Source organism: Bubalus kerabau, chromosome 1 (assembly GCF_029407905.1).
Source record: "Bubalus kerabau isolate K-KA32 ecotype Philippines breed swamp buffalo chromosome 1, PCC_UOA_SB_1v2, whole genome shotgun sequence".
NCBI lineage: Eukaryota > Metazoa > Chordata > Mammalia > Artiodactyla > Bovidae > Bubalus > Bubalus kerabau.
In genome coordinates, this window is record NC_073624.1 from 190,481,646 (window position 1) to 190,494,480 (window position 12,835).

Genomic DNA, 12,835 nt, shown 5'->3' on the forward strand with positions numbered 1-12,835 from the left:
AACCTGTGTCCCTTGTGTTGGCAGGCAGATTCTTAACCACTTGACTACCAGGGAAGGTCTATCAACTTTCCTTTGATTAGTATTTGTCTAGGGTGTCTTTCTGAGGCTTCCCAGGTGGCTCAATGGTAAAAAATCTCCTGCCAATGCAGGAGAAACAGGTTGGGCCCCTGGGTCAGGAAGATCCCATGGAGGAGGAAATGGCAACCTGCTCTAGTATTCTTGCCTGGAAAACTCCATGGACAGAGGAGTCTGGCAGGCTATAGTCCATAGGGTTGCAAAGAGTGAGATACAACTGGGCACAAACGCATGCACGCACGCAATGTGTCTTTCTATCCTTTGATTTTTAAACCCTTTTAATGTCATTTTAGGCTTCAGGTGGCTCAATGGGTAAAGAATATGCAGGAAACACAAGAGAGGCAGGTTCCATCTCTGGGCTGGGAGGACCCCCTGGAGACAGACATCCCTTGGAGAAGGCAACCCACTCCAGTATTCTTGCCTGGAGAACCCCATGGACAGAGGACCCTGGTGGGCTATATAGTCCATGGGGTTGCAAAGAGTCAGACACTACTGAATTGATGGAGCACAGTGTCATTTTGCATGAAGTGAACTGTTATTCCTGATAAATTTGATTGTATTTCTCATATTTTGTGCTTTTTCCTTCTATTTCTCCTTATAGGTTTCTGGATTGACGGAGTTTTCAGTATTCTCTTGTTGTATTTTTCTGGTTTTGAAGTTGCACATTCTATTTTGATTCTTTTAATAGCTATCCTTGAATTTTTCACCTGCCTATTTTGAAATCTGAAGTTAATATCTTAAATATCCTTTCAAACAGTATAAGAACCACTGAATTTAATTCCATCTTAAGTTTCCACATTATCAGTGTTTAGAATATTTTTCCATATTGTCTTGAAAGACCCTAATCTATTTTCTAAACCAGGATTATTTATGTTTACCAACATATTTATCAACCTTTTTTATTAGCACTTCTTCTTTGGTTCATTTTTTATTAGCACTTCTTTTTTGGTTCATTTCATAGCACTCCATTTCTCTCATTATATTCTAGTGCTAAAGAACCTTGAGGGAAAGAAATCCATCCCACAGAGCTGATATCAAGATTAAACAAAGTTATTTTGTGAAAGTGCTTTATAAATGGTAAAACACAGGCTTCCCTGGTGGCTTAGTGGTAAAGAATCCACCTGCCAATGCAGGAGACATGGGTTCAATCCCTCATCCAGAAAGATGACACACAGCTAAGCCCATGCACCACAACTGTTGAACCTGTGCTCCAGAGTCGGGGAGCCACAGCTTCTGAAGACTGTGCACCCTAGATCCCATGCTCCACAGCAGGAGAAGCCCGTGCACTGCAACTATGGTAGCCCCTGCTCGCTGTAACTAGACAAAAAAGGCCGCGCAGCCATGAAGACCCAGAATAGCCAAAAATAAATAAAGTTGTTTTTTAATGGTACAACACTGTAAAAATATGATTTATTTTTTGTGCATTGAATATTTTTACAGGGTTTATCTGGTAAAATGTAACAAAGCTATTGAAATGAGCATGTAAGTTTCTCAGCATAAGGAAATATTTTTTAAATTATACGTAGAGCTTTTTAGTAGCATTATTTGTAATTGTGGAATACTAGCAACAACCCAAATGGTGAGGTAAACTGTGGTACACCAATTCCATCTAACTTTAAAAATGGCTTCTCCAGTGGCTCAGTGGTAAATAATCTGCCTGCCAGTGCAGGAGACACAGGAGATATGGGTTTGATCCCTGGGTTGGGATGGTCCCCTGGAAAGGAAATGGCAACACACTCCAGTATTCTTGCCTGGAAAATCTCATGGACGGAAGAGCCTTGTGGGCTGCAGTCCATGGGGTCACAAAGAGTCAGGCACAACTGAGCACATAGGCATGCAACCTTTAAAATACTACACGGAGGAGAAGTATTAATAAGCAAAAAAAGATAAAATTCCACGTATTCATTGATTATAACTCTGTAAAGCTGTCTTAGTAAAGACTGGAAGTGGTCAACAAAAATCTGATAGTTGCTATGCCAAGGGGAAGTTGTTCTGTGTTTATTTTCCTATGATGTTATTCATTAATTTAAAAATTATTCAAAAGATATACTTGGAGATTGAAAGGATGAGAGTTAGAGTAAGATCAAGAAAAAGAAAGAGATGCTATCATTTTACATTTAGTCACTGCAAAAAAAAAAAAATGTGGCAGCATGCTCTGTTGATTGATTAGAATCAATTCATAGAAAAGTCATTTGACCTTAATGACTATACAGTTAGTAAAAACAAAACAAAACAAAACAAAACAAAACACTTATCCTTATCAGTTTTTAAAAACCATGTTGCCAATTTGGAAGCCACTAATAGAGACAAAGGGCTTTCCTTGTAGCTCAGTCGGTAAAGAATCTGCCTGCAGTGCAGGAGACCTGGGTTCAATCCCTGGGTTGGGAAGGTCACCTGGAGAAGCAAATGGCAACCCACTCCAGTATCCTTGCCTGGAAAATCTCATGGACAGAGGAGCCTGGTGGGCTGCAGTACATGGGGTTGCAAAGAGTCTGGCATCACTGAGTGACTAACACTTACTTACTTCCTTTCTTACTAATAAAGATTTTAGGAAAACAGGATGGGTGCTGCCTACTAATACAACTTTTCAACAACAAAGTCCTTCTTCTAGACTATAAAATTATTAGTAATTCTTTAAAATTCTGTGTACTGATTGCTAATTTCTTTCTAGTCTCCTAAAACAACGTGGGGTTTTTGTAAATGACATGGTAGTTGACATTGACTTGTTCTCTATCGATGAGCTTACAATTTTGCTCTATCCTTTTTCCAGGAGTCCTACCAAAGTTTCTGTCATCAGGCTCTTAGCCCCAGGGAACAGACTCCTTCTGTTTCTACAGTATTCACATTAATGTGTTCATCTAACACAACCATATTTGTTGTGTTAGTTGCTTAGTGTGTCCGACTCTTTGCAACTCCATTGACTGTAGCAATGGACACAACTAAGGGCCTGATTGTTTATTCAATAAACATTAATTGAGAGTATACAATAAGCTGCTCAATGAGGATAAAGAAATCAATTAAATAAAACCCTTATTCTCAAGATGTTTACAATCTAGTGAAGTTAAAAAGTTCCCAAGTGCATGACACTTACAGGATACAAAGTCTTTTTACATAATAATATAAACAATCATTAACTTTTTTCAACTTGCAAGGTTATTTTTAATAGCCTTTTTATTTTATGTAGCTTTAGATTTGCAGGAAAGTTGCACGATTATAGAGAGAGTTCTGAGATACTCTGTGCCCAGTTCCCTCTCTTGTTCATGCTATCATAGTATATATGTCACAGCTGGGAACCAACACCGGCACATTACCAGACTCCACCGTTTTGAGAGGGTTTTCTTAGTTTTTCCTTATCCTTTGTCTGTCTGGGACCTCATCCAGCATACTACATTGCATTTAGTCATCATGTTGTTTTAAATTACTCCGGGCTGTGACAGTTTTCAGACTTTACTTGTTTTTGATCACCTTGACAGTTTAAGAGTACTGGTCAGGTATTTATTCCTTCAGTTTGGGTATGTGTAGCATTTTTCTCATGGTTAGATAGAGGTTTTGAGTTTGCGAGGAGTAAGACCACAAAAATAAAATGCCCTTCTCATTACACCATGTTAAGGGAACACACAAGCAACATGACCTATGACTGCTGATGTTGACCTTGATCACCCAGCTGAAGTTTGCCAGGTTTCTCCATTGCAAAGTTACTCCTCTCATAATCCCCTTTCCAGACTGCACTCTTTGAATTGTATCCTACACTTATCTTAAATGTATCCCACACTGAAAGGGAATTATACTCCATTTCCTTGAGGCTAGAATATCTACAAAAATTACTTGGTTATCCATTTCAAATAGAGCAGAGTGTACACGTCGGTCCCAAACTCCCTGTCTTCTCTCTTCCTCCATTCTTCCCCCCCAGTACTGAACCCCGGCAACCATAAATTCATTAGCTAAGTCTGTGAGTCTGTTTCTGTTTCCTAAATAAGTTCATTTGTATCATTTCTTTTTTAGAAATGGATAACCAACAAGGTCCTACTGTACAGCACAAGGAACTCTGCTCAATGTTGTGGGGCAGCCAAATGCCAGGGAGGTTTGAGGGAGAGTGGATACATGTATATGTTTGGCTGAGTCCCTTTGCCATCCATCTGAAACTATCCCAACATTGTTAATTGACTATACTTCAATATAAAATAAAAAATTTTAATTACCTGGAATTCTGCACGAGAGATTAAAATGATTAACTTTTGTTTGAAGTTTTACAATAAACCTCTTTCAAATACATTATTTTATGGTCCCTGCTCAGAGAGAGTTTGTAATCAGATTGGGGAGATCAGACTAACAGAGGAATAGTTAATGACTTATGACAATATTATAAGAAATGTAATCCTGTACATTCATGTTCATAATGGCATTATTCACAATAGCTAAAAGATGGAAGCAACCCTAAATGTCCATTGATAAATGAATGGATAAACAAAATGTGATATATACATACAATGGAAGATTCCAGGCTCTCACTGCCATGGCCTGAGTTTAATCCCTGATTGTGGAACTAATCCCACAGGCAGTGTGGCATGATCAAAAAAAAAAAAAAAAAAGAGGAAGGAAATTCTGCCACATGCTATGAGATGGATGAACCTTGAGGACTCTATTCTAGGTGAAATAAGCCAGTCAGTAAATGACAAATACTGTATGATTCCACTTATGTGAGTTACCTAGAACAGTCAAATCTGCGGAGACAGAAAGTAGAAGCGTGGTTGCCAGGGGCTGGGAGGGAGCGGGGAAAAAGAGAGTTGTTTAATGTGTACAGAGTTTCAGCTTTGCAAGATAAAAAAGTGTTCTGGAAATGGGTTGTACAACATTATGAATGTACTTAACACTACTGAACTACGTACTTTAAAATGGTTGACGCCACATTTTATGTTACATGCATTTTACCACAGTTTTTAAAAACTTTGAGGTATCTAATTTTGAATAAGAGGATTTTTAAATAACTTGCCCTCCAATAGGGACCCACGGTTATACTATAGATCAGAGGCTGAGAAACAGCACCCTGTATGGTTTTGAAAACTATGAATTGCCAACATTTAAAAATCAGGAGATTGTACATGATACTCAGGATTTCTGGCTTCTTTGAAAAATTGGATGATTTGGCAACATAAGCCCAAGGATGTCACATGGCAACAGTCAGCTGGAGCTGAGCAGCGCTTGCCACCTGGAGACAGGCCACTCTGCTGCAGTTTTCTGCAGCCCCACCATCTGTGTTGGATCACGCCTGGCCCATTTCACTCATTTTTGTAACCAGCCAGCATGACTCCCCAAAAATGGTGGTTGGTGAGCTTTTCTCCTGCTTTAGTGAATTCTAGTACAGTGGTATCTTAGTCCTCCACCACCTAGATTCCCTGTGCAACTCTATAACAGGGAGAAGTTTAAAACTCAGAACTTTGTGTATTTAAGGTACTAAAATAACAAGTCACATGGCAGTTGCTCTGAAACCTTCATCTAAGCCCACACTTTCTTGGCGCAGCCCGTAAAAGTCAAGGAAAAACAGCAAACTCTCTGTGAAATCTTCCGGGGAGAGAAGGCTCTGCTATGATCAGCTTTGGTTTTGAGAGCACCATTTTAAGAGCACCATGACTAGTCTATTGTGATTCCTACCTCACTACCTCACTCCTGAAGTTTCAAAAAAAAAAAAAAAAAAAAAGGTTTTTCAAGTGTTCAAACAGAGTCCAAAAGTTTAGCACAAACAAAACCAGATGTGAAGGCTGCCACTGAACTCCCACACTACTTTTAACCTATCTGTTCAGAGGTGTGACTACACACACAGGGCATCGACACAGAACCACTTTGGGAGGCTCACTGAAATTCTCCATCACAAGCCATGGCTTACACCTGCATTATGTGTGCTCAGGCCAGGGAAGAAGGAGGAATGTGGTCTAGAAGAGGGCCCCATTTTACTCCCTCCCGGAATTATGTGGCCTACCCAGGGTGTGAAAGGATTTCCCCCCACTTTGTGGGATGTGAACGTGATGGATATTTTTGGTTGCCTTCCTAGGATCTAGGTCCCTCTTACTACTACCTAGGACCCCAGATTTCTCAGCTAGGCAATTCAAGTGGGATGAAGCCCACCTCCAGCTACATGGAGAGCTAATCAGTATATCACATAGCCCTGGCCACAGTTTAGGGGGGAACATAGGATCAAGGGTGAGTAAGGCTGAATTCTAGAACTTATAATTGAGCAATCAGAAAAACACAATTTGCTTTCCTCTGTGGCTCATGAACAGGGTACATATAGATTTAAAAGTTTGGACATCATATTGGGTCTACAGTGACCCAAGGAATGGGTCACTGGCTGAGAATGGAGACAAAAGTCCCTGAGGCAAGCAACATAAAGGAGCCTCCACCCTGGATCATTTGACTGTATGAGATAACAAGTCCCTCATTTGGCTTCAACCAGTTTGAGTTAGGTTTTGATTACTGGCAATAGAAAGAAAGTGAAAGTTAAGTTGCTCAGTTGTGTCCAACTCTTTGTGACCCCGTGGACGGTATCCCACCAGGCTCCTCCATCCATGGGATTCTCCAGGCAAGAATACTGGAGTGGGTTGCCATTTCCTTCTCCAGGGGATCTTCCCAACCCAGGGATCGAACCCAGGTCTCCCACATTGCAGGTAGATGCTTCAACCTCTGAGCCACTAGAAAGGATCCTAATCAAGAGTGCAGTGAACACAACCTGACTGCTAAGTTTTGATGGTCTCTAATCACCATCTTCAATCACCAGTATTTTCAATTTCTTTCTTACAACTGCATTAGAGTTTACTTGATCTGAAAATAACTTCTCAGCATTTATGTATTTCAGCATAAAATTCTATGTAGTGGTTTACCTTATACTTCTTTTTATACTCATCTTTTAAAAGGAAATTCAATCTTCTGACTTCAAGACATGCAAATGTGGGGCAATGATATATCAGTCTAAGGATTTTCTTTGGTAACAAGAAACGTTTTTAAAGGGGAAAAATAGGGATTTTGATTATTATTAAAAGATAAACGTAAAACTATAAGATACAGGCATTGGAAATATTTAGTTTCATGATATGCCACTATTAAGCATTCTCTATCTGATTGTTAGAAATTATTCATTTCCTCAAAGGGAGAGAATAAATTGGTTGGGTATGCAATCTTGTACTATGCACTTTCTTTGCCAAGGCAAACGCTGAACGTTTCAGTCATGAGAATGCATCTGCATTTGACTTTAGTAGCTCTTGGAGCTGCTTATGTTTGTGCCAATGCTGTAGAAAGTACCATGAATAGACTGGTGGCAGAGACCTTGACACTGCTCTCCACTCATCGAACTCTGCTGATAGGTGATGGGGTAATTTTCTTTTTGATTCCTACAGCCTTTAAAATATATAGGTAATCATTTGTGGTGGCTATTTTTAAAGATCTGTCATTAGTCATGAAATTATGAGATAGTTAGTACAAATATAATTGATAACCATACGACTAGCAAGCATTTTTACTAAAAGTTACGAATATTAGAGTGCTTTTAAAATGAATGTATTTCCTTTCCTTTTCAGAACTTGATGATTCCGTCTCCTCAGCATACAAATGTAAGTTAAATCATGATTTGATAAATGATTGAGTGAATAAGTGAATTTCATATTTTAAGCTATAAAGCAAAGTTATCACTGGAATGATTTACTTTTCTCCATTTTGTTTTTATATGTGTGAATACAAAAGTATGTACTTAAAAATATTAGGAATGACTTTATAACAAGTAAAATCCATTAAACAAGTGGATCAGGCCCTCTGGTGATGTCAGTTCTACATTTCAAAGAGCCTCGAGTCAGGCATTCTTTTTTTTTGGTATTTAATGTCTTTTTTGCTATAGTTTAAAAATTAATTTATTTTTTAAATTGAAGTATAGATGATTTACAATGTTGTGTTAATTTCAGGCATACAAAGTGATTCAGTTACATGTCTGTGTGTTTACATATACATTATTTTATATATATTGTTTTTCAGATTCTTTTCCCTCCTTTCCATATATGTTATTATAAAATAGAGTGATAGGTGATACTCAATAGGTCCTTGTTGTTTATCTATTTTATATAGAGTAGTGTGTATATGTTACTCCCAAATTCCTAATCTATCCCTTCCTTCTACCTTTCTCCTTTGCTAACCATAAGTTTGTTTTCTATATCTGTGAGTCTGTTTTGTAAATAAGTTCCTTTGTATCATTTTTTTAGATTCGACATATAAGTGATATATGATATTTGTCTTTCTCTGTCTGACTTACTTCACTTAGTATGATAGTCTCTAGGTCCATCCCTGTTGCTGAAAATGACATTATTTCATTCCTTTGATAGTTGAATAATAGTCCATTGTGTGTATATATACACCACATCTTCTTTAGTCATTCATCTGTCAATGGACATTGCTATTGTAAATAGCACTTCTTTCTACAAAAATCCCATATTCAGTGAGAGGAGCCTCCTAGTTTCCATTCAACTCTGCCCACCTATGACTTTCCTCACTTTTATGTCTTTCTGAAACTTGAGCAAGTTAGGGTTATACTTTTAGAATCATGATCAGTAGACATTAAAATATACAATGAATGCCCTATATTAATATGTGTGCCATTTCTACATATTTAAATTATTATGATTATATAAAGGAATTGCATACATTTAACGGAGAAGGTGATGGCACCCCACTCCAGTACTCTTGCCTGGAGAATCCCATGGACGGAGGAGCCCTGTAGGCTGCAGACCATGGGGTCACGAAGAGTCGGACACCACTGAGCGACTTCACTTTCACTTTTCACTTCATGCATTGGAGAAGGAAATGGCAACCCACTCCAGTGTTCTTGCCTGGAGAATCCCAGGGACGGTGGAGCCTGGTGGGCTGCCTTCTCTGGGGTTGCACAGAGTCGGACACGACTGAAGTGACTTAGCAGTAGCAGCATACATTTAAAGAAAGTCATGGTTCTATTAAAATGTAAAATATATGATTTTATTGCTGCTGCTAAGTCGCTTCAGTCGTGTCTGACTCTGTGAGACCCCATGGACTGCAGCCCACCAGGCTCCCCAGTCCCTGGGATTCTCCAGGCAAGAACACTGGAGTGGGTTGCCATTTCCTTCTCCAATGCATGAAAGTGAAAAGTGAAAGTGAAGTCGCTCAGTCATGTCCGACTCTTAGCGACCCCATGGACTGCAGGCTACCAGGTTCCTCCATCCATGGGATTTTCCAGGCAACAGTACTGGAGCGGGGTGCCATTGCCTTCTCCCATATGATTTTATTAGTCTAACTAAAATAAAATTACCAGCTAGAACTACAAAAGGAAACTCACGTGAGGTCAATCAGTATTGTAGTTACATTATACTTCCTCAACATTTTAACTTTGGTTAAGGAGTTAATTTACATCATTTGTAAAACTCCTCAGTAATTACAAAAATTTTATCTATTTTTGGAAATTATATCTCACTGTGAAGTGGTCTAGAAAAGGAACAAGTAAAACATTCTTTGGAGAACGGAACTCATGTAAACAACACAACTAACTTCTGGGACCAAATTTTTATACCTTGTCTTGATTATTTATTGTTTTTAAATCTTCCTCATTTAGCACCAACTGTGCATTGAAGAAGTCTTTCAGGGAATAGACACATTGAAGAATCAAACTGCACAAGGGGATGCTGTGAAAAAAATATTCCAAAACTTGTCTTTAATAAAAGAATACATAGACCTCCAAAAAGTAAGCTAAAAACATTTAGTGGAAACTGAAGTATACTTGTCTGGCTCTGCCTACATTTATGGGGATTGACAGTTTCCTACAATGCTTATTGTCTGTTCTTTTCACAGAGGAAGTGTGGAGGAGAAAGATGGAGAGTGAAACAATTCCTAGACTACCTGCAAGTTTTTCTTGGTGTGATAAACACAGAGTGGACAATGGAAAGTTGAGATCTGCCTCTTTCACTATAGTGAAAGTTTCTGGAGGAGGAGAAGGAGGTTTTAATGCAACAAGGATGAGGGCCAAGCAATGGTGGAGCCTTAATATTCAGTGTAATTAGACTTCAGAAGCAAAGTAAATATTTAGGCATACAACTGTTTTACCTCACACAGGCAGAAAGTGCATAAAACCAAAAAATTTAAGTTGTATTTCAGATGTCAGAATCACTGAAGTATTTTCCATAAGTTTGCTCCAGGCAAAATAGATACACATATATATATATACTTTTATCTATCTTATTTAACATAACATTTTGTAAAATGTCTGTTAATTTAATATTATTTATGAAATAATTGAGAACTTAGAAAATTAATATTTATTTCACCCTAAGCTATGTTTCAATAAAACAAAAATAGACAACCCTAGTTCAGTTTGTGGCTGGCCTTTGTCTTACTCCTGAAGTGAGCACAATCTGGGTGAGACCATGCTGAGTTTGGAGGTCTTTCCCATCTTCCGGGTGGCAGACGTGGCAGGTTGCTAGGCGTACCGCGGGTGGATGTGACCCAGTGGGACTGAATGGGGAAGGAGGCAGCAGGGACATGGGCAGGGGCTGAAGCCTGGCTTCTGCTCCACTATGCCCAGAGACTAGGATGGTGCAGGCTAAATGGCAGGTGAGGCATGAATGAGTGAATGAACGAATGAATGATTATGAGGGCTGGCCAGAGAATTCAAATGAGTTTCACCACTTCACTAGGAGAGGAGGGCACTGTAGGAATCTGTATTTAGGTATCTTTCCAGTCTATGAGAAGCATGTTGCAGACCAGTCGCTCTGCCAGTGTGGGGAAGGGGCTGGAAATGCTCTTTGTGGAGCCCGGAGCACTGTGGACCTTGGGGGGTTTTTCACCTCACCTGACATTGTGGCCTAACAACAGGCAAAGAAGCACTGGTAGGCAGTTATAATGGGGAGACTCTGTTCTAGAGGTGCCTACCGTCTATATTCCCAGGGAAGAACAGCATTAGGCAGAACAACAACCTAATCAGCCTGTTTATCACTATCGGTACCATATTTGAAAGTTTCTCTGCTTGAGGAAGTTTCTGACGGATTCAGAAAATATGTGTTTTAAAGATGTACTTTAAAACTGAGATCTGGGGTTCGATCTCTGATCTGGAAAGATCCCACAGGCCACGAAACAACTAAGCCCATGTGCCACAGCTACTGAGCCTGTGATCTAGAGCCTGGGAGCCGCAATTACTGAAGCCCACATGCCCTGCAGCCCATGATCTGCAACAAGTCACATTGCAGAGAGCCCTCCAACCACAACAAGAGCGCAGCCCCCGCTCACCGCAACCAGAGAAAAGCCTAAACAGCCAGAAATAAATTAAAAACAAAACAAAACAAAAACCTGAGACCTGAAGGAGAGGCCCAGTGACAACATTTATTATGCCACTAATTCCTTCCTTCGTTTACTGATCACAGGTCCAGTACTATGAGCTGGGAGAGCGCTGCGCACATGTGCTAGAGGGCCTTACAGATGGTGCCCTTAACCTGGCATTAGCTGCGTGGATTGCACATGTTGTGCTCCACTGCCTGTGTGACGAAACTACTCCTGCTGTTTCTGGGAGTGGGAGAGGGGCCAGGGCCATCACACACAGACTCCCAGTTGGGAGAATGCAAGTCCTTTTGTGCAAGAAGACGCATTTGCCTTCCAGTGCAAACTCAGGCAAGGTGGTGAGCACTCTGCTGTGGCTTAGGTTCCCAATCTGTGCACCCACTAAGCTCCAAGAGCTGGGGCTGAGCTGATTAAGAGATGTCAGCACAGCACCACGCTGAGTACTCTCGAAACTGACAGGAAACAGGAAATTCAATTTGAGAAGAGACTGAAGGTCAGTTTAACTCAAGTCAGCAAATGTTTATTGAGCTCCCATATGTTCCAGGATTGTTCTAGGAACTAGGATTCATCAGTGAATAAACAGGACAAAATTCCCTGCCCTTGTAAATGTATGCGTCTATGTTAAGTCGCTTCAGTCATGTCCTGTGCTTTGCGGTCCCATGGACTGTAACCCATTAGGCTTCTCTGTCTATGGAATTCTCCAGGCAAGAACACTGGAGTGGGCTGCCATTTCCTCCTCTAGGGGATCTTCCGGACCCAGGGATCAAGTCTGCATCTCCTGTGTCTCCTACATCACAGGCAGGTTCTTTACTGCTGAGCCAAACAGGGAAACTATATATATATATAAGTTTATATATACATATATATGTATATGCTGCTGCTGCTGCTGCTAAATCACTTCAGTCGTGTCCAACTCTGTGCGACCCCATAGACGGCAGCCCACCAGGCTCCGCTGTCCCTGGGATTCTCCAGGCAAGAACACTGGAGTGGGTTGCCATTTCCTTCTCCAATGCATGAAAGTAAAAAGTGAAAGTGAAGTCGCTCAGTCATGTCCGACTCTTTGCGACCCCTTGGACTGCAGCCTACCAGGCTCCTCCGTCCATGGGACCTTCCAGGCAAGAGTACTGCAGTGCGGTGCCATTGCCTTCTCCAATATATGTATATAACTCTCTCTCTATATGTATCTAACGGAATACTACTTAGCCATAAAAAGAATGAAAATTTGCCATTTGTAACATGGATGGACCTGGAGGGTATTATGCTTAGTGAATTAAATCAGACAAAGAAAGACAAATACTGTGTGTTATCACTTATATGCAGAATCTAAAAACTTAAACAGGTAAATGTAACAAAAAAGAAACAGACTCATAGATATAGAGAACAAACTGGTTACCAGTGGAGAGGAGCCAGGGTGGAGGAAATATTGAGGTAA

General features: G+C 40.2%; 1 protein-coding gene across 1 annotated transcript; it reads left to right on the forward strand.

Annotated features, from left to right (window-relative positions):
• Window positions 1-7,291: 7,291 nt before the first annotated feature.
• IL5 (interleukin 5) lies at window positions 7,292-10,291 on the forward strand. Its single transcript, XM_055566672.1, has 4 exons — window positions 7,292-7,435; window positions 7,641-7,673; window positions 9,689-9,817; window positions 9,925-10,291. Exons 1-4 carry the CDS (start codon window positions 7,292-7,294, stop codon window positions 10,021-10,023), a joined length of 405 nt encoding a protein of 134 aa, XP_055422647.1. The 3' UTR covers window positions 10,024-10,291.
• Window positions 10,292-12,835: the final 2,544 nt, after the last annotated feature.